General features: G+C 41.4%; 2 protein-coding genes across 2 annotated transcripts; both read left to right on the top strand.

Moving 5' to 3' along the window:
• The first annotated feature begins 420 nt into the window (after positions 1 to 420).
• LOC143285682 (uncharacterized) lies at positions 421 to 9553 on the top strand. The gene is made up of 5 exons (XM_076593083.1): positions 421 to 549; positions 2319 to 2460; positions 4787 to 4903; positions 6831 to 6962; positions 9227 to 9553. Exons 2-5 carry the CDS (start codon positions 2355 to 2357, stop codon positions 9355 to 9357), a joined length of 486 nt encoding a protein of 161 aa, XP_076449198.1. The 5' UTR covers positions 421 to 549; positions 2319 to 2354; the 3' UTR covers positions 9358 to 9553.
• Positions 9554 to 13883: 4330 nt separating this feature from the next.
• Positions 13884 to 14501, top strand: LOC143286456 (repressor of RNA polymerase III transcription MAF1 homolog). Its single transcript, XM_076594063.1, has one exon. The coding sequence runs from the start codon at positions 13884 to 13886 to the stop codon at positions 14499 to 14501; it is 618 nt and encodes a 205-aa protein (XP_076450178.1).
• The last annotated feature ends 8508 nt before the right edge of the window (positions 14502 to 23009 follow it).

The following is a 23009-nucleotide window of genomic DNA, read 5'->3' as shown; positions in this document are numbered from 1 at the left end:
ACACACACACACACACACACACACACCACTCATCACACACACACATACACACACACCACTCACCACACACACACACACACACACCACTCACCACACCAGACACATGCACACACACACACACAAACCCTCACCAGGCTCAGTCGTGAGTAATACTCTCGCACGCGCACATTTGCCAAAGGACGCTGCTGAGATGATTGGGGCGTTCCATCGACTTTAAAGACCAGTGTCAGAGAGAGGTAATTTGTGAAAATGTGTGTTATCATGCTTTGTTTCGGGGGTTCATAGCAAATGATTGGAAAGTTACTTCCTTAATGACACCAGCAGCTCGGTTCTCGTTCAGAAAGGGTATGAAACGAGAGGGTTGAAAGGAGGAGGGATAGGGTGGGTGGTGGGGGAAAGGGGCAGGAGGGGTGAGGTATGAAAGTTGCAAAGGGGTGCAAGCCGTAAGAGCAATCATCTCCCGCAGGACGTATTTAACAGCGTTTGGTCCGTTAAAACGTCCAGAGAGCTGAGAAGCAGAGCGAGAGAGGGAGAGAACAAGCATCAGAGGTAAGATTTCCGGATGTATATGATAGTCAGTCGTGTCCGACTATAACCAAACAGAACAGCAGAGGAGGCAAACGTTGTACCGATTATTTGGGCGAGAATTTGATTATAGTGGAGAGTGTTTTGCCCAAGGTACATCCCCACTCTCTCGGCCAAGAGGGTTTTAGGACAGTCGGCGTTGGGATGGTTCCCAAAGACCAACCAGCCCCCAAGGATGCAGCTCTAAGAGCCAGTGCAATCTTGCCTCCTAGTTTGAGAGTCATAATCCTTCACAAAATACTAAGCCGTAAAAGATTTCCCATTGCAATGGAGAAACCATTGATAATACAGCTATGACTTTGCTGTTGGATGTTGACCCAACTGTAAACTTATGTCAATCTGTTATATAATTTCCGGATAACTAACTACCTAACTAACTAACTGACTGACGGACTGACTGACGGACTGACTAAGTAACTGAGTTAAGGAATGAATGGATAAATGAGTAAATCAATCTTTTAGAAAACTAAACAAGACAAATAACGGAAGAGCAATGTAAACCATATTCCACAGTATTTTGTTAAAGTGTTCGGGCGCAACTTTACATTGTGAGTTGACTGACTTGTATCAAAAGCGTCTTTGTGGCCTGTTTAAATAATCATTCCTGAATAATGTAACTGTTGTTCAACTGCGCGATAAATGGTCAACGCGAGTGTTTTTACCTGTGACCGTAGATAATAATTATGACTGTATATATTTGATATTGTGACGCTGTGCAGACGTTTGAAAAGCTGATTGCGTTCAAACACAGCCTCTTCCGCCGTCTCTGACTTTATTTGTATTTGCATTTATATTTATCAAAACATATTTCTCTGTGTGAAATTTGGGCTGCTCTCCCCAGAGAGAGCGCGTCGCCACACTACAGCGCCACCCATTTTTTGGGGTATTTTTTCATGCGTGCAGTTTTATTTGTTTTTCCTATCGAAGTGGATTTTTCTACAGAATTTTGCCAGGAACAACCCTTTTGTTGCTGTGGGTTCTTTTACGTGCGCTAAGTGCATACTGCACACGGGACCTCAGTTTATCGCCTCATCCGAGTGACTAGCGTCCAGACCACCATTCAAGGTCTAGTGGAGGGGGAGAAAATACCGGCGGCTGAGCCGTGATTCGAACCAGTGCGCTCGGATTCTCTCGCTTCCTTCGCGGACGCGTTACCTCTAGGCCATCACTCCACTTTAGTTTGAATGTTGATCTCTCTTCTCTCCTCTCTCTCTCTCTCCCTGTGCCTTGTCCGCCTGTACGTATGCACGTTAGCATGGGTTAGTTTCCATTCAGCATCTCTGCAATTCTTATTGCATAAGTAACAAGGGATGTGAGAACCTGTTACTGTTGTTTTCACCATTTTAGATACCGCTAGAGTGAAACGGATCTTGTTATCATGCAAAGTTCTATATTTGCTGTTTCACTCTTTGGTTTTGATTTACGACTGACATTAACTGACTGCCCAGTCATCTGATATGCTCAGCAATATGATACCATTCACTGTGAGAATAATGCTGTGTGTGTGTGTGTGTGTGTGTGTGTGTGTGTGTGTGTGTGTGTGTGTTTACGTACTTGTTTGTGTGCATACCTACGTATGTGCGTGCGTGCGTGTGTGTGTGCGTTCGTGCGTGCGTGCGTGTGTGTGTGTGTGTGTGTGTGTGTGTGGATTCGTGCGTGCGTGCGTACGTACACGTGCGTGTATGTGTGTGCACGCGTGCGGGCGCGCATGTATGGTGTTTGTTGCATTACAGATCATCACCGAAACTGGTTACAAACTGGCTACAGTCATGAGTCTTCTGAATCTGATCACGGCGATTGTGGCTGGCTGCCTGCTGCTGACGTCACCAGCGTGGTCGGAGGACGGCGCACTGAAAGCCGCGTTAACAAGACGCGGTGAGACACTGTTAATCATTGGCAAGACGTGTCTTCGTGTCACCACGGGAACGTAGGAGTTAATTGTTGATTGGTTGCTTGGTCATCTCTTTGAAGGAGACAAGGTTTTTGGAGAAAAAAAAAATCACATGTGTTTGCTTTGAATCTGTCTAAATGGTTGGTGTCAATTAAACAAAGCGACGTGTTTCTTCGTTTAGTGGGGTTTTTTTTTTTTTTTTTTCCTAACCTGATGTTTTTTATGCAATGCAGATTTTTTTTTTCTACAGTTTACCATGTGACAACACACAAGGTTTTTTTTTTTTTTTTGGCTTTTGTTGTTGTTGTTTGGTGTCGTAGATTCTTGAATTTGTTTGTTTATTTTTATTTTTATTTTATTTTATTTATTTATTTTTTGGGGGGGGGGGGGGGTGGGGGTGGGGGGGGGGGGGGGGTGGGGGGGGGGGGGGGGGGGTTAAGGAAGACGAAACTTGTCAGTTTGTGTTGTCTTTCCGAATTGCAATTTGCTGTGTGATCACTGAGCGTATTCTTAGTAATGGTTGCAGTATGTTAAAGATTCAACATTACGGTAAGGCAATGTTAACAAGATACGGAAAAACAGGCTAACAAAGCGGTAATGTTAACAAGACTGGCACGGTAAGGCATATTCACAAGACGCCAATATTAACAAGGCACGGTAAGGCATATTAACGAGACGCCAATATTAACAAGGCACGGTAAGGCATATTCACAAGACGGCAATGTTAACAAGATACGGTAATGCATATTAACGAGACGTCAGTGTTAACAATATGATACAATGTTGCAATATCAACAAGACACGGTAAGACAATATCAAGAAGACACGGTGAGGCAATGTCAAAGACACGGCAAACCAATGCTCCAAGGCACGGTAAGGCAATGTCAACAGGACACGGTAAACCAATGTTAACAAGACGCGGTAAATCAATATGAACAAGACACGGCAAGGCAATGTTAACAAGTGCACGGTATGGCAATATGGACAATGCCGAGCAAACTCTGCGTTGGTTAGTTACTTCTCTGTATCTTTGTTATTCTGTCTCTGTCTGCCACCTTGTTTTCCCTGCCTGTATTTGGTCTCATGGACTGAGAACTCCAATGTAATATTTCAGTTTCTCTGGCTTACTTACTTTACTTTACTTTATCCGTCCTCTTGTACCATCTAGGGCGTCGAGGGGAGAAAGAGCTGACGGGCCCTGGCAAGCTGGAAGGCCTCGTTGGGTGGAATGTTGTGGGTCTTCAGGGTTTCTTTCACACCGTCAATCCAGGTCTTCCTTGGTCTTCCTCTTGCTTTGTATCCTGATATCCTTTTGTTGTATGCTTTACTGGCCATCTGGTGAGGTGCCATACGTGTTAGATGTCCAAACCATCTGATCGTTTGCCTTTGGATATGGTGGAGGACAGGTGTTGTTCCCACCATTTCTCTGATCCTGGTGTTTCTGATCATGTCCCGTCTGGTCTTGTTGACGGCTCTCCTCAGACATCGCATCTCGCAAGTGGTTATTTTGCGTTCCAGACTTTTTGTCAGGGTCCATGTCTGGCACTGGTAGGTCAAGGTGGGGATGAAGATGGAGGAAATGAGTTTGGCTTTGGTCTCAATGGGGATGTTGGGATGTTTGAGGAGTGGGGCAAGCTGGTAGCTGACGCTATTAGCCTTCTGTACTCTCGTCTCAATCTCTCTGTTGAGACGTCCATCTTCCGAGAAAATACTGCCGAGATACTTGAACTCGCTGACTTGTTTCAGCGGAATTCCGTTGACGTTGATGTTTAGGTTGCCAGGTGTTCTGCTGACCTTCATCGTCTCGGTTTTGCTGATGCTGATCTTCATGTTGAGCTCCTCACACTGTGTGTTCAGTCTGTCTGTGTGCTCTTGAAGTTGTTCTTCTTTCTCATGTGCCAGGCTTTGGTCATCTGCGAACAGCATCTCATTCAGATCTTCTGGGTTGGGGTTTGCTTCTTTTGTGATTTTATCCATGTATATGATGAAAAGTAACGGTGATAGAACACACCCTTGTCTCACTTCAGACGACACCTCGAACCAGTCTGTGAGTTTCTCTGGCACAAGCATATTTTCATTGAAAAAAAGAAAAGAAAAGAAGATTGCTCCAGTACTGCAAATCAGCAGCTGCCACAACAACATCATCATTATCATCATCATCAACATCACTACTACCATCACCAACAGCACCACCAACAGCAACAACGACAACAATAAAACAAAATATGACCGTAATGTAATGCTTGACTTTCAATCACTACTGATTTTGTTTTTTTTTATTAATTTTTTTTTTAACCTACTTTTAAATAGGTCGTTCCTGCATCGTGAACCACCGCGTCTACAGACACGGGCAAATATTCACCATTGGGCGATCACGCTGCATTAAATACCGCTGCTATGATGGCAGCTACGACTTCCATGAGGAAGGTATGATTTTTTTTTTCTTTGGGCGCCCCCCCCCCCCCTCAACCCCGCCCCCGTCAACAATAACAAAAACTACTACTACTACTACTACTGCTTACAATGAAATAGACCAAATTAAGAATAGATGACATGAAAGTGTAATCATACAAAGAAATGAACACAGGTAAACATCACAGTCTCTCATCACATGGGCCCAAATCAAAATGAGAAACAAATCACAGCTAGATAACTACATCACATTCACCACAGTTAGAATATACACCAAGGAACCGGACAAAACCATGCACAACCAGGATTCATAATTCTTACTGCTGCTACTACTACTGCTGCGTCTGCTGCTGCAACAAGTACTACTAGTACTACTGCTTCTGCTGCTTAAACAACAACAACAACAACTACTACTACTACTACTACTGCTTAAACAACAATAACAACAACTGCAACTACTGCTTAAACAACAATAACAACTGCTACTACCACTACTGCTTAAACAACAATAACAACAACTGCAACTACTGCTACTGCTTAAACAACAATAACAACTGCTACTACCACTACTGCTTAAACAACAATAACAACAACTGCAACTACTGCTACTGCTTAAACAACAATAACAACTGCTACTACCACTACTGCTTAAACAACAATAACAACAACTGCAACTACTGCTACTGCTTAAACAACAATAACAACAATAACTACTACTACTACTACTGCTTAAACAACAACAACAACAACTGCAACTACTGCTGCTTAAACAACAACAATAACAAAAACTACTACTACTACTACTGCTTAAACAACAATAACAACAACTACTGCTTAAACAACTGCAACTACTGCTGCTTAAACAACAATAACTACTACTACTACTGCTGCTTAAACAACAATAACTACTACTATTACTGCTGCTTAAACAACAGTAACAACTACTACTACTGCTTAAGCAACAATAACAACAACTGCTACTACTACTGCTTAAACAACAATAACAACAACTACTACTACTTCTGCTTAAACAACAACAATAACAACTACTACTACTACTGCTGCTTAAACAACAATAACAACAACTACTACTACTACTGCTGCTTAAACAACAATAACAACAACTACTACTACTGCTGCTTAAACAACAGTAACAACAACTACTACTACTATTGCTTAAACAACAATAACAACAACTGCTACTACTACTACTACTGCTTAAACAACAATAACTACTACTACTACTGCTGCTTAAACAACAATAACTACTACTACTACTAATACTACTGTTTAAACAACAACAACAACAACTACTACTACTGCTTAAACAACAACAATAGCAAAAACCACAACTACTCCTGCTTAAACAACAATAACAACAAAAACTACAACTACTACTACTGCTTAAACTACACCAATAACAACAACAACTACTACTACTGCTTTAACAACAACAACAACAACAACTACTACTACTACTACTACTACTGAAACAACAATAACAACTACTGCTACTACTGCTGCTTCAACAACAACTACAACTACTACTACTGCTGAAACAACAATAACAGAAACTGCTACCACTGCTGCTTAAACAACAACAACAACAACTACTACTACTACTGCTAAAGCAACAATAACAACAACTGCTGCTACTGCTGCTTAAACAACAACAACAACAACTACTACTACTACTGCTAAAGCAACAATAACAACAACTGCTGCTACTGCTGCTGGTTAAACAACGACAGCAACAACAACAACAAAAATAACTACTTCTTCTTCTACTTATCATCATCATCATCATCATCGTTATCATTGTTCTTCTTATAACAACAACAACAATAACAATAATCATCACCATCATCATCATCATCATCATTATTATTATTATTATTATTATTATTATTATTATTATCATCATCATCATCATCATCATCAGGTTGTGACGCCTGGGGCAGTTGCCGGGCCATAAACCAGTACTTCGAGCACGACTGCTGGACATACCTGTGCTCGGCCAGACACGTGGGAGGCGGCTACAGGAGATACCAAGTCCGCCCTGTCTCCACACAACGTACGTAAGATTGTGTGCTGCATGGAGCCTCTCTCTCTCTCTCTCTCTCTCTCTCTCTCTCTCTCTCTCTCTTTCTCTGTGTCACATGATGAGAAATACAGATTGCGAGGTAACAGATGAAAGAGAAGTCCTATAATTTCTGTTTGAGGGTAGGTAAAAAAAAAAAAAAAAAAAAAAAAAAAAAAAAAAATCGAGGCGGAGGGAAAGAAATAACTGTGTACGTATGCGAGTAAGTGAAAGTGTGTGTTCGTGTTTGTGTATGTGTTACATATAGAAAATAATTTCTGCAGTGTGTGTGCGTGTGAAAATACAGATCGCAAGGTAATAATGAAACAGAAGTCCTATAAGTTCTGCAATGTGTGTGTGTGTGTGTGTGTGTGTGTGTGTGTGTGTGTGTGTGTGTGTGTCCGGATAAAGAAAACACAAATCACAAGATGATAAATGAAAGACAAGTCCTATAATTTCTACAGTGAATGAGCTGAAAGACCAAGTCCTATAATTTCTACAGTGAATGAGCTGAAAGACAAGTCCTATAATTTCTACAGTGAATGAGCTGAAAGACAAGTCCTATAATTTCTACAGTGAATGAGCTGAAAGACAAGTCCTATAATTTCTACAGTGAATGAGCTGAAAGACGAGTCCTATAATTTCTGCAGTGACTGAACTGAAAGACAAGTCCTATAATTTCTACAGTGAATGAGCTGAAAGACGAAGTCGTATAATTTCTGCAGTGAATGAGCTGAAAGACAAGTCCTATAATTTCTACAGTGAATGAGCTGAAAGACAAGTCCTATAATTTCTGCAGTGAATGAGCTGAAAGACGAAGTCCTATAATTTCTACAGTGAATGAGCTGAAAGACAAGTCCTATAATTTCTACAGTGAATGAGCTGAAAGACGAGTCCTATAATTTCTACAGTGAATGAGCTGAAAGACAAGTCCTATAATTTCTGCAGTGAATGAGCAGAAAGACGAAGTCCTATAATTTCTGCAGTGAATGAGCTGAAAGACAAGTCCTATAATTTCTACAGTGAATGAGCTGAAAGACAAGTCCTATAATTTCTACAGTGAATGAGCTGAAAGACGAGTCCTATAATTTCTGCAGTGACTGAACTGAAAGACAAGTCCTATAATTTCTACAGTGAATGAGCTGAAAGACGAAGTCGTATAATTTCTGCAGTGAATGAGCTGAAAGACAAGTCCTATAATTTCTACAGTGAATGAGCTGAAAGACGAAGTCCTATAATTTCTGCAGTGAATGAGCTGAAAGACGAAGTCCTATAATTTCTACAGTGAATGAGCTGAAAGACGAAGTCCTATAATTTCTACAGTGAATGAGCTGAAAGACGAGTCCTATAATTTCTACAGTGAATGAGCTGAAAGACAAGTCCTATAATTTCTACAGTGAATGAGCTGAAAGACGAAGTCCTATAATTTCTGCAGTGAATGAGCTGAAAGACAAGTCCTATAATTTCTGCAGTGACTGAGCTGAAAGACAAGTCCTATAATTTCTGCAGTGAATGAGCTGAAAGACGAAGTCCTATAATTTCTGCAGTGAATGAGCTGAAAGACGAAGTCCTATAATTTCTGCAGTGAATGAGCTGAAAGACGAAGTCCTATAATTTCTGCAGTGACTGAGCATGTTTCCTCCTTGCATCACGGTGAGAGCTGTTTGAGGTGTGATCCATTTTGCCGGCATTTACATTTGTCCAGTCAGTATTTCCCTCAGTACATCCATGTAGTGGTTTGCATGTGGATCACTATATACGTGGTGACAAATGATGAGGACGTTGGAACTGAACTTTTTTTTTTTTGGTCATTGATGTTATGTAATCACAATTCATGATGATGACGATGATGGTGATGATAAATGACAAATCATTTTTTCTTTGCTGTTATATCATTGTTATTATGAATGTTGTTGTTGTTGTTGTTGTTGTTATCATTATTATTATTGTTGTTGTTATCATTATTGTTGTTGTCGTTATCATCACACCAGAACCCGCAGTGTTTTTGTTGTTGTTGTTGTCGTTATCATCGTCATCAACAACACCATCACCGTCGTCACCACCACTACAGAAGCCGCATTATTATTATTATGATTATTATTATTATTATCATTATCATCATTATCATTGTTTTTGTCCTTGTTGCTTTTGTCGTCGTCATAGACAGCGCCGTCACTGTTGTCACCACCTCACCAGAAGCCGTGTCATTACTATCATTATTATTATCATTATCATTGCTGTTGCTGTTGTTGCTGCAGAGTGCAAGGACTACTCCGGGCGATGCCGACGTCCCGGGGAGGAGTTCCCCTACGTGATGAAGGGCCAGCTGAAGAGGCGGTGCAGGTGCGAGATCAACGGCATGTCCATCAGATACTACTGCTACAACTGAGAGAGCCCTCCCACTGTCTGCAGTGCTCCTGTCCTGGTGATCCAGGACACGGATGATGATGATGTTTTATTGAGGAAACACATTGAGTTTAGGGGACAGGTCACTCAGCGTCAAAACACACACACACACACACACACACACACACACACACACACACACACACACACACACACACACACACACACACACACACACACACACACACACACACACACACACACACACACGCCAAAAGATCATTTTCCGGTAGACAGACATTGTCGATCCCAGACACAGAGAGAGAGTGTGAGAGATAGAGAGAGTGTCCCTCAGCTGCTTTTCTACTGCTGCTATGACCAACTCCGCCGCTGGAGTCTCTTCTGTCTGTTTCTTGTGTGGTGCAGAACTAGCTGGTCTGGAGACAGTGCTCTTTGTTGGAGGATTCTTTGTTTTGTTGTTGTCTTTGTTGTTGTTGTCGTCGTCGGATTTCCTTTTCACACCTCACCGCTCATTAAAAAAAAAAAAAAGCAACAACTATCAAATGTATAAAGAATACTGGTTACTATAAATAGGACTGCACAGGCAGATTCTGTTTTTGTTTTGTTGTTGTTGTTGTTGTTGAGACTGTGCCAAGAAACTGTTGATAGTTTGCTTTTCTTTTTGCTGTTGTTTGACTTCCTTTCCACACCCCATCTCTCCCTTTGTTGTCTGACTCACTTCCTTTCCACACCCCATCTCTCCCTTTGTTGTCTGACTCACTTCCTTTCCACACCCCATCTCTCCCTTTGTTGTCTGACTCACTTCCTTTCCACACCCCATCTCTTCCTTTGTTGTCTGACTCACTTCCTTTCCACACCCCATCTCTCCCTTTGTTGTCTGACTCACTTCCTTTCCACACCCCATCTCTCCCTTTGTTGACTGACTCACTTCCTTTCCACACCCCATCTCTCCCTTTGTTGACTGACTCACTTCCTTTCCACACCCCATCTCTCCCTTTGTTGACTGACTCACTTCCTTTCCACACCCCATCTCTCCCTTTGTTGACTGACTCACTTCCTTTCCACACCCCATCTCTTCCTTTGTTGACTGATTTTCTTTTTACATCTCATTTCTCTTTTTTCCCCTTTCCTTTTGATTACTTCTGTGAAGACATATAATCAGTTACCAACACTGTGACTGGAAAGCAGATTGTTTGTCTGAATGTCTTTTGGCAAAGGTTGCCCCATGCATTCTTTCTTTGAGACTTGCTTTTTCTTTCTTTCTCTCTCTCTCTCTCTCTTTCTTTCTTACTTGCTTCTGTGCTTGACGCTTTCAAGATCCTATCAAATGATATCGTTTACTTTTAATATTCAGTATACCCCCCACATGCATCTATCCATACTCGGTAAATTCGCTCAGTTGTGACAGAAACGATAGGTCTGTTTCTTTTTTCTTTCTTCTTTAGACGCTGCAGGTGATTAAAATTGACACTCGAACCAAATGCCTGTTTCGTTTGGGTATGTTTGTGTGTAATAGCTTGTCTGAATAACCAGCAAAAAAACAGCATCAAAGATACGACAAGGTTAGCAACTGTGTCGAGGAACTCGACGACAAAAATAAGTATAGGTAGCAACAATATAATGACCAAAATCCTCACCACCATCACTATGATCATCATCAACATCATCAGTGCCGTCGTTGTGATCACCACCACCAGACAAAAGCGGCACAGAGGCACAATGGCCATCGTCGCCATAACCAGACTTCATTGGCACTTTCAACAGCAAACAACAAGAAGGAAAGGGCAGGTGATGAAAACGGGCTGAAAAACAATTATATTATTCCAGATATGCTGAATAAAGATTAAAAGGAACAGGCGAAAACACGGAGACTGATAGAGAGAGCAATAGAATGTAATTGCACATCTTTCTCTTTCTGTTCTCCATCATACTGAAAAAACAAAAACAAAACCCAACCCAGCCATGCAAGTGACCGATGCCATTTGATCATTCAATCCTGTCTACTGGTCAAACATTCTGTCGTGAACTGCTTCTCCGGCTTTCTCCCGTGTCAAGAAACATGCACTGTGTTCTCAAATTTAACTCCTTGCTCACCCCCCCCCCTCCCCCGTTCAGTGTTGGCGAAGACTCCCCACTTTCCCCTCTCTCTGATGAGCACGCGTATGTTAAAAAACAACAACAACAAACAAACAAACAACAACCACCCAAAAAAACAAAAACAAACAAAAAATCAAACCAACAAAAACAAAAAACAAAAACACAAACACGCCAGCAATCCTGGCCTGGCTTACATAATGAGCACAGACCAAAAGAAAAATCAAACGGTAATCCTGGCTTTCCCTCCCCTCTCCTCCGCTTGGTGGCCTGGAAGCTTGTCATTCGGATTAGACGAAAAACCGAGCGAACGTAAAAGAACCCATGACAACAAAAGGGCTGAAACTGGAAAACAAAACAAAACAAAAAAACTGTAAAAAAATCCACTTGAGTTCAGTTCAGTTCAGCTGCTCAGGGAGGCGTCACTGCGTTCGGACAAATCCATATGCATTACATCACATCTACTAAGCAGATGCCTGACCATAAGCGTAACCCAAACGCGCATAGTCAGTACATAAACAAATGGATAAGTCTTTGAGTTAATGAATAAATGAATAAGAATAATGAATAAAAAATAAACATAAATCAGAATAGCATGCACACACAAATTCACACACACACGCACACGTACAAACGCACGCGCGCGCGCGCGTGTTTGTGTGTGCTGTGGAAGCTTTGATAGGAAAACAAATACACTCGCAGGCAGAAAAAAAGGGTGGCGCTTCACTGTGGCGACATGCACTCCTTGAAATTTGTTGTGATGAAATGTAACACAATGCCATGCAATACAGTTCAATACATTAGTTGAGGTGACACCTCAAGGAGCATGGTTTGCTCAGTCAGTAGCGCATCAGTCTTTTAATCTGAGAGTGAAGGGTTCGAGTACCTTACTGGGCGCTCTCAAAACGTTTGTTTATGTGCACATACGGCATCTGCCTTTATATTTATTCATCTCTCTCTCTGTCTGTCTATTATTTTCTTCTATTGCAGATGTAGTGCAGCGTGTATGGATCAGTCCGCTCGCTTTCATATCTCCTTGAAACTGAAACTGAAACCGAAATTTTCCCACCGTGTCCTTTGCTCATCTGGCCTGGCTCTGCCTATCATCACTACTATTGTTCACGTAACACCCTGATGAATCCACTGCTCAGATGACATCCTATAATAGTACACCCTGCTATCGCTCTTCCAGTCATCAGTTTAGGCCTGGAGCATCCAGTCATCAAGCCCTACAATATGATACAATACAATATGGCATGATACAATACATCTTTATTGATCCATTTGGAAATTCATTGTGCATCCACAGGCTCGTCACTCACCCAAGACAATGTCTCATCCCACAGGCAAGTACAACACACTCACAACACGACAAAGGCTGGACAAAAGATAAAAAAAAAAAGCAACATATAAAGCTGAACACACACAAGCAAGTAGTACAAGCAAACAAGTAATGGCCCGTTTGTGTTCGGCTGGGCTTTTAGCGCCATAATTTGATTTGATCTTCTAATTGAACGTTCTACCCCAAGGCAGCTGCTGATCAGAAATTAGATCCAGTCACCTGATGATTGCCAATGAAACCCAAAGCACCTATTTCATAAGAAGAAATAGCCCAAAGCATCCGTTGTTTAAAAATTTGACCCAGAATCTTTATAATTTAAAACTTAGGCCCGAAAGCACCTGATATTTGAGCATTTGATCCGAAAGCAATTTAACTCAGACAATAGGCCCAAAGGACTTAAGAAAAAAAATAAAGACCTCCCAATACCTGATGGACAAATACTGGACCCGGAGACACATAGTGTTGAAAAAGCGCACCAAATGTTTCAACTATATATCTCTATATATATATATATATATATATATATATATATATATATATATATATATATATGCATCTATCTATTTAAAAGGTTACCCGAATGTAACCCTTACACACTGTTTTCATATCATCACGATTGAAAATCGATTCGTATATCCACAGCAACCATTGTGTCCAAGTTGAGGTTTTTTCCTCTCTAATTCCACGTGTTTGCACTGGCGTGTGTTATTGTTGAATCACTCAATCATTGCAGCTGATTTTGTCACATTGTCTCACGCAGACACTCTCTCTCACTCTCCTTGTGCGCGCGCGCGTTTGTGTGTGTGTGGGGGGGGAGTGGAGGGGGGGGGGAGAGAGAGAGAGAGAATCGTGAACACATCCCACGTGGATACGTAAATACCGTGGACACTTGTGCAGTCATCACAACTCACATTGTTCAATGCTGATGTACATGGATGCTTCGCTTTAAAGGATTAAAAAAAAGGGTCTGAATTTGACATGATGAATATTTATCTCACAGTTTTTGCTGACATGAGCAAACACCGGTCTCACTGGTGTCTGTCTCAACAACATTAAGCAGGGAAACATCACGCAGGGAAACTGAAGTCAACCCCTTCAACGACTGGAGAATCATGGAGTATGTGGAGAACAGAACGTTTGTCAGCTTGCAACCAGATCTTGACCTGGATCTTCCCTGCAGCAAAGTGGAATGCATACTGGACATGTTCTGGTGCGGGCGGTATCGCGCAAGTCAACGTTTGAAATCGAAGTTAAACGACTGCGCCTGGAAAACCACTGTGTCCAAACATCACAGACACACACACATCAAGAGCGTCTGCTGTTTCATCAAGGCGCTGGAGGAGGTGTTCCCTGAGTGGGACTTTGAGAATTTCTCGTCCATGACCGAGTTCGAGGTGGGTACTTTGGATTCGGCGCTCGCCGATATCAAGAAGACTTTCAGCACCGCGGCTCAACTGGGCTACAGAAGAGTGGTGGACGGTCTCCTGAACGCCCTGAACGAGGAAATAAACTGGAACGATTGTGAAGTGATGAAGTACCAGCCCGACCTCTTGGTTGACAGTCCTTTCATGGAGAGGGGGTGCGTGTGGTACCTGTGTTACGGCTTTCACGACCGTGTGCGGGAAACGCTTGTGGTCTTTGTGTACCAGTGCCTCAACCCGATGCACTGTCCCAGCGAAGAAGAGGAGGGGTTCAGTGACTGGGACACGGCAGATCCGAGACAAGAGTAGTTAAACTGGACACGGAGCATCCAGGTGTTGTTGATTATTTTATTCAAGAAATCATCATGGGCTTGACAAACGATTCGTTGTTCCACGCAAGACTGTGATACAGAAGAATATTTTTTTCAGTTCTGTTCTTATTGCAAACGCTTTTTTTAAAAAAAAGAAAAGAAAAGAAAAGCTTAAACATTGCTGTTCATAGCAGGATATCACCTGCTCTATTAATCCCTTTTTGATCCTGAGAAATTGTATGTGAATTTTGTGTTCCCCTTTTTACCTTCAATAGCTGAACACCGTCTCTCTCTGTGTCTCTCAGCAAGCAGCGATTCAGTCGCGTTGTTTTCATGTTTCTGGTATCCGTTACTCTTAACACTGGGAAACTATGCTGGGAGGGGGAGGGGGAGGGGGTGAGGAAAGAGAGAAAGAGAGAGGGGGTAGGTGGGATGGAGAAAGAAATGTGGATGGAGAAAAGAGAACAGAAAGCTTTTTTCACACATCGAAAACATTTTCTTTAAAAGGTTTTAATGGAAATATCTTAACTTATGAATCGACTTATTGATAGAACTGCTTTTAATGATATAAAGTGATTGTTTGATAAATTGCCTGGTTTTGACGTACTGCTTTGTTGTATTATAAAATGTGTGATAAAATGGCTTGTTTATTTATTCATTTATTTCTTTCTTACTAAAAGAATGACGTTTAAAACTACTGTCTGTTGCGCGATTAATTTGATTTCAGGACTGGGTTTTACTCTTTTAATTGAACCACGATATCCGATACATATAGCTTATTTAATGGTCCTGTTTTTATCAGCGTCATTGACGACAGTCATCACCACCCGCCCTAGAACTAGTGCGCTTCACGATTTTGTCATATATTAATACAAAACCACATTATAAATGAAAAATAAATTAGTGTAATCTAAATAGCCTAATGCACATCGAACTGACAATACTCAAAACTGAAGAAAGAAAGAAGTGAATATTTCGAGTGTGTGCTTCTGGGGGTATCTGTGAATGTGTAAGCGAGCGCGTCCGCGCGCACGTGTGTGTGCGTGTGTGTGTGTGTGTGCGTGTGCGTGTGCGTGTGCGTGTGTGTGTGCGTGTGTGTGTGTGTGTGTGTGTGTGTGTGTGTGTGTGTTGCATATACGCATAATCATGATGTGTGTCAATGATTTTATATCATGTGAAACAAATATCGAACTGCTCCCTTCCTGCTCCTGTATGGCTACTGATTGACACATCAATCGACTGGTTTGTTATTGGCTGGAGAATTTCTTGGGGGTGGGGGTGGGGTGGGGATGGGGGGTCGAATGACTTAGCAGATAACCGTGCTTGTGCGACATACCATCGATACATTTGAAATATTATGTGAATTTGGAAACTGCACATTCTTTGACTTTGCAACAATTATCACCGATAATGCAACTGTTGCTGTTGCTGCAGTAATGGTGATTATCGAAAATGAATTTGAAAAATAGATGTATATAAGAAAGCATCCCCTACCATGCGGATACTTTCGTAAACGCAAGGACACACACACACACACACACACACACACACACACACACACACACACACACACACACACACACTGGGATATGGGCTTGCGGAGAGGCAACAAATTTGTGATTTATAGTGTATTTAAAAAAAATGCTATCATATATAATACAGTTGATCAATAAAGATGGTATGGTATTTTTTGTGTTTTTATTTCTATTTTGCATAACTCTATCTCTCTCACACTCTCTCTCTCTGCAATACATCATATGCACACTTCACTCGCGCATGAACGGACACACGCTCTCTCTGTGTGTCTGTCTGTCTGTCTCTCTCACGCGCGCGTGTGCCTACACACTTAATTCCCGACTGAATGCGCACATACTCTCTCTCTCCTTTTCTTCCATGTGTCAATTATTGTCTTTCTTCTCAGTAGAGACTAAAATACTTGTTGGATGGTATTCATGGATTTCATTATCATCATCATTAATATCCATATATCTATATCAATCCCAGGTTTTCATCCACTAAAACACGCACGCACAAACGCACAAACACACACACACACCCACACACACACATACACACACACGCACGCATGCACACACACAAAGGCAGGCAAATATATACACATACATGACACCCCCTCACCCCCCACACCCCCACACACACTCTAAAAAAAGCATTTATATTCAATCTTCCCAACCCATAAGCCAAGGGCTACGGAGGATAACAAATGTAGCCTACAGTGACTTTTAACATGGGCAACTCCTGACAGGCAATGAAAGCAAATGATGCAGCAAATCAAAGACCAAAATGTGGAAGACAAATATTCTGGTCTCGTACTTTGATGTGGGCATTCAATAAATGAACCAAAGACGAGAAATGGGGTTAACTAGTTTTACTTTCATGATGGTCGTCAAGACAACTGCAGCGACATCTATATTTTATTCGTAATATAGAGTTACCTAACATGAATCGTCTACTACTGTGTTAATGCTAAAGTTGACGATACCTGAACAACAAATACAGACTGTAACATTTCAGACGTGCATACGTAGATTTTCATCCTCTTCCATGTGATGACCAACATCAGTATGATGATGAAACTGTCATTTTGTGACAGGATGCTGATGGGCGCGATTTGACTGAGCTGCTGAGGAGTCTCTTAGTAAAGAGAGAGAGAGAGAGAGAGAGAGAGGGGGGGTGTAGAGGGCAGTCCATTGGTGTATTCCCATCTCCAGCTAGGCCAATTCGGCAATCAGGACAATATAGGCTACACGTTTAATGTATATGCTTTGCTCGTAATTTTTTATGGGGATCAGTGTCTTTGTCAAGGTGGAACATTTAGCAGCATGAATTCGTATTGTCCTACCAAGTAAAACACTGTAATATTAATTGTTTTTCTTCCTTTGATTCAAAACAGTTTGTCACAATTCTGTTGACTATTCAAGCGTATTTGAACACAAGAGCAATAAGACGCGCGCTCGTCGTCGATTAAACGTCATGAAACTACGTATCGACTGATTGACGTCATTCACTGAAGTCAGCAGAAAGGAACTTTTCTTTTTCCAAACAGCTGTTGCTGCCATGGGTGCAGCATGAAGACTTAACTTTGGGGAATACCATGGGCTTCCATGGTGCTGCTCTGTCATGGTTCTGTTAGAGCCATGACAGAGATTCTGGTCACGTGGATAGCTGGGTCCATCCATACTCATCCTTAAGAACTGAAAAAGCAGCAAAACAGGTATGCACTTGCCTTCTAAGGTATCCTATAATTTCGTTTCTTTGTGTGTGTTTTGCTTACGTGTGTGTCGGTGTGTTAAACTTGAGCAAATTGACTTTTTTTGGAAATACTTTGTCGGCACCAAATTTTGTTTGATTGTGGAATACAATAACTTATTTCCACACATTCTATTTTTACAATGACAATGCGCTTCTGGGAAGGGCGCAAAAATGATAGCGAAGCTAAAATGTTTCCACAGTAAGGTTGCTGAATTATTCATTTTCCTTAATTATTTCTTATTCAGAAAACTTGGCAGTTTCTTCTGAAATACACAGATTATTAGCAGTTACTTTCACATTTTTAGTTCAAATAAGAACTTTTCTGCTTGATGTGGAAGTAACATCAATTTGAATGTGGGCTAATATTTTTATGAAACGGATCTCGCTCATCTCAAACTTATGTGACGCAGCACGCGAAACCCGGCTTAAGTCGCATCCAGCGATTCTTATCTGTACACAAAAACATGTAGTTAGGGTCAAAATTATGAAGATCGGGATTTTTTTTTTTAATTATTATTTTTTAAAACATATTTTGTTTTAGATATCGCATCTTCGAAGTCTTATCTTTGTTGTCGGTAAGTATCTTTGCACAAAACAACCTGGAACTGTATTTTCAATGTTTTCATGTGCATGCCTGTAAAACCATGTAGAAAAATGCTGCACTCTTTTGCCCTATTTCAGTTGCATGCTGAATGCAGCGAAGACAGGGAAACTCCGGTCTGCGAAGTCATAAATGGAAATAAGCAGTGAACAGGCATTAATCGTCTCCCCTAGACCTTCTGAATCAAGATAGCGTATGAATGTAGTAGGTTTTCAACGGTTTTACTGGCTACCTTCCGCAAGTTGCGATTCTTCGGGTTCAGGCAAGTTTCCGACTCAAAGTTCGAGTGGGGGGGGGGGGGGGGGAGTTCAGGCTTTCTGTGGAATGTTAGTGGCGTGTGTGACTCACGAAAATTCATCGAAGGACCAATGTGTTCATAAAATCGACGCAACGTGGAGTGAACAAATATTGCGTCTTTGAAAACATCATCTGCAAAGCGACTTGCAGCAATTCTCAACGAATCCCAACGGTCAGGTTGTGAAGTGAAAGCATAAACCTAAAACTAAACCATCAGGCTGGCATCACGAAGTTGCTGAAAAACCCTTCTCAACTGGTTGGGTTGTCTCTTTCCAGCTGGGCAATGTTTAGTCTTTGTGACAGTCCCTGCCATATGTACACAATGATGTGCACTTTAAGTTGGTCTTGCAGCATTTGCACCTTTCTCGGCACACCACTGTGCAGGAGCAGTGAATCAGTTCACATAAAGTTTCTTGAGGTCTTGTAGAATGGTCCACAAAGGTCTTTCCCTTTCCTTTTAGCAATCTCCGCCGTTCTACCTCCAGATGAAAGCACCCTCTTGGATAAACTGCTCTCTGTGTGTGCCGTTCAAGAGCTGCTGATGTGGGAGTAGTATTTTCCAATGTTTTCTTTTCTGCAGCGAGGAGAGGCTTTCTGACCAAGCTGACGACACGCGGATTTCTCAGACAATCAAACAACAGGGCAACAAACTGCTCAACGATGTACTCAGGGCACTATAACTGGTTATTCGTCATCACCAGGAAAGCATTAGTAGTTTGCTTATACAGTTCATGTGTTCCATGCTTTTCTTTTGCTTCTGCCAACAAGCAAAGCCATTATTTATGCGCGATTCCTGCTGAACAACAACAAAATCAAAAGTGATATGTGTTTGTATGTGTGTGTGCGCGCACGCGCGCATGCGTTCATGCAGTCACCATGTTTTTTTTTACACTTACAGGGAAAACACGTGCGCGCGAGAACACACACATACACACACTTTACCATCACTCACATACACAAACATATTATATACACAAACATTCATAAACTGCACACGTACACATGGCACACACACATACACAAGGGCACACACGCGCACATACGCACACGTAAACATGCGAGCATGCACAAAACACAAACGCGCACACATATGTACATGAGCGCGCACGCACGCACGCACTCACTCCCTCAACCACTTTCACACACGATCTCCATCTTTGTCAAGACGCTGGAGCTGTTGGAAATGCTGCATACAAACGACATGATCGTCATTTCTGTTGTAACATTCAGTGGATTCGCATTTTGATCCAGGCCATAGAGACTAACATTGAGTCTATGTTCCAGGCTGATTTTCACGTCAGCTGATTATGTGGCAATACACATCATGACTGCAGTTAATAAACGTTAGTTTGATCTGGATCTAAGCCGAAGTTCCAAAGATTCATGCATCAGCTTATGGGCGTGAAATATTTGAACATTCACTGTTGCCGTCGGCTCTCTTTTGGCTGTACAATCTGTATTGCATGACGTCATTCCTCTACTTGCCAGTCTTGTCTTTATTTGAGTACAGAGAGAAAATACGAATTTTCCTGTGCCTTTGACATATCGAAATCTAAAATTCACTTAATTCTGAATCGTCTGACACCACATGTATGTTCAGGAAAATTCTTGTTTTGAAGCTACAGGCAGACAGATATGTGGGTTTTTCCGTGAGATCATTGTGGCTGAATAATCTGTATTGCACGACGTCACTCCTCCACTTGCAATACTTGTCTTCGTTTGAGTAGCACAGAGAGAAAATACGAATTTTTCTGTGCCTTTTTTTGTACGGAAATTAAAAGTTTATTCGGTTCTGAATCTTTTGACACCACATAAACATTCAGGATAATTCTTGTTTTTTAAGTCACAGGCACACAAATATGTGTGATTTCCAAGAGCTGATTTCTCCATTTCTACTCCTCGGACACACGAACTATGACAGATAGATCCATTCTGTTTTTTCTATCTGAATCTTTGATTTTTAAACTTTTAGAAGATATACAAAAGTAAAAAAGAAGAAAAAAGAAGAAGATAAATTGCCACTTTAGCCAGTTTTCGCGTGCTGCGTCACATATATTCTAATATATGACTCGAGTCATAGAAAAGCTGTCTTGTTTAAAACTCGGTTTCACACTATCTACATTCGCCCAAGTAGTTGTCAGTAAGGGAAGCGCAGCAGCATCTTCTTTTTGAGCATATTCATAATCAGCATGCCTATTTATCGATAGTTACCTATAACATGTTATTGAAAGGATGCGAAGGAAGTCGCTGAACTTGATCAGAGAATGACTTTTGCACAGGTTTCATCACTTAATTGATAATATCCGTTCAGTTCAGTTCAGTTACTCAAGGAGGCGTCACAGCGTTCGGAGAAATCTATTTACGCTGCACCACAATCTCCTAAAAGGAAAAGGGTTACATAACCAAATAAATGGATAATGATAAACTATAATTCAAATCAACAAATTTTCTGTCCAGAATGTCAGATAAATTTCAGTCGAACTACGTATGCGCATTTGAAAAACAAACAAACAAAAAAAAAACAAAACAAAAAAATCCCAGGTTTTTGCAAATAGGGCAACATCCTCAGCTTCCGCCTTTATTATTATTCATTTATTTTATTTTATTTTATTTATATAAGAAACATTTGTCGTTTTTGAAGATGAGCGTGCGTTTTCTCGGATTCAATTGATGAGTAGCAAGATTATCGTGTAGGTATTTGCCTGAAAATGGCCTGAAAACGCGTTTAGCGATTTTGTTACGTTTCGTCGCAGCCGAAAAGTCACGATGAAGACAGGGGAAGTTGGAAAGAATTGATAGATCTGTATTATGATCGTAAAACAATGAAATGCCTTTCGATGTGGCGTGCTTAATACTCGATTCTGAAGGCGGGAGAAAAATATGATTTGGATCGTTACGTATGTACTACTAACCTTCCCCCCTCATCTCTCTCTAACCCCACTAGTCCCAGCCCCTCCCCCCAACAATCCCCGACATTTTCGGTTTTGTTATTATTGTACAGCAGGAATCACACACGAGTCATAAAGGCTCTGCTCTCGTGTGTGTGTGTGTGTGTGTGTGTGTGTGTGTTTTCATCATGCGGACTTTTTCCTTTTTCAAAGGTGCATTTATCATCTGCTAATAACAACACTTGGTGGAAAGATGGAGAAGAAAGAAAGAACATTGAACACAGGTGGTGACGATGGTTTATTTTATTTCATTTATTGAGACATCTTGCTTTCGCGCATATTCTTGAAGCTGTATGCGCTTTGGTTGGTTTGGTTGTGTTAAAATGACCACTTGACTCAGCGCTTTCTGTTCATTGTGTATGTGTGTGTGTGTGTGTGTGTGTGTGTCTCCAGTTCAGGCAGTAGATTATTTCACCAACCCCGGATCAAAGTATGGAGGACAGCGACATTGAGATGGACTCGGACTTGGGCTTAGAAAAGTAATCATAAGACGTGGTTCGGGTGTTGTCTGAACCTTTGATAAATCTGTCTATCTTTCTGTATATTTATTTCTTCTTCTTCTTCTTCTCTGTTTCTCTTTTTATCTCTTCCCGTCTATGCCTGTCTCCTTTTGTCTCTGTTTGTCTTTCTCCCTTCCTACCCCCCCCCCCCCCCACCCTTTCTCTCTGTCTGTCTGTCTGTCTCACGTTGTGTGTGTGTGTGTGTGTGTGTGTGTGTGTGTGGAAGAAGTAGAAAACTAAAAGCGTTTAAAAGACAAGGGGGAAAAGTGTGAAACAAACAAAAATCTAGAAAATAAGAGCGACAATGGCGGAGGATTATCTTTTTAAAAGGTGTTCTGTAGTAAACAGAAAAAAAGAACCTGAAAAAAAGTGCAGGGGTGGGTTTGAAACCTTATGTTAAACTCGGGAAGGAAAAGACTTTCCACAGATCCAAAACACATCCTTCCGCTCACATGAATAATGATTATTTAAATTTATGTTTTTAGCTCATTAAATTGATTACTGTAATCGAGGTGATAACACCGTTTGAACCTTGTTCTCTTCATGTATCTCAGTCATCCAAGACATGTTGAAGTTCGCGGAAAAGGAAAAAAAGAAAGAAAGAAAGAAACAAAAAACCAACAACAAGAACACGTTGCCATCGCCTAAGGCGGTAAACAGGGAGGGGAGAGGGGTCAAGGTCGCACGCCTAGAGGGCTGAGTGATTCTAGCTCTGTATGTTTTTGTTTTTATTGTGTGGGTTATATAGTTTGTGTTGTGTTTTGTGCTGGCCATTAAGGAGAAGCGTGAGCGAAGGAAGCAGGGCTTAACTTCTGGAGACGTTTTCCCTTGCAATACCTGTGGGAAGTGCTGCGCATCTAGAATCGGCATCTTCTCTCATATGAGGA

This window comes from Babylonia areolata, chromosome 1, assembly GCF_041734735.1.
Source record: "Babylonia areolata isolate BAREFJ2019XMU chromosome 1, ASM4173473v1, whole genome shotgun sequence".
NCBI lineage: Eukaryota > Metazoa > Mollusca > Gastropoda > Neogastropoda > Buccinidae > Babylonia > Babylonia areolata.
This window is presented reverse-complemented; position numbering and strand designations above follow the sequence as displayed.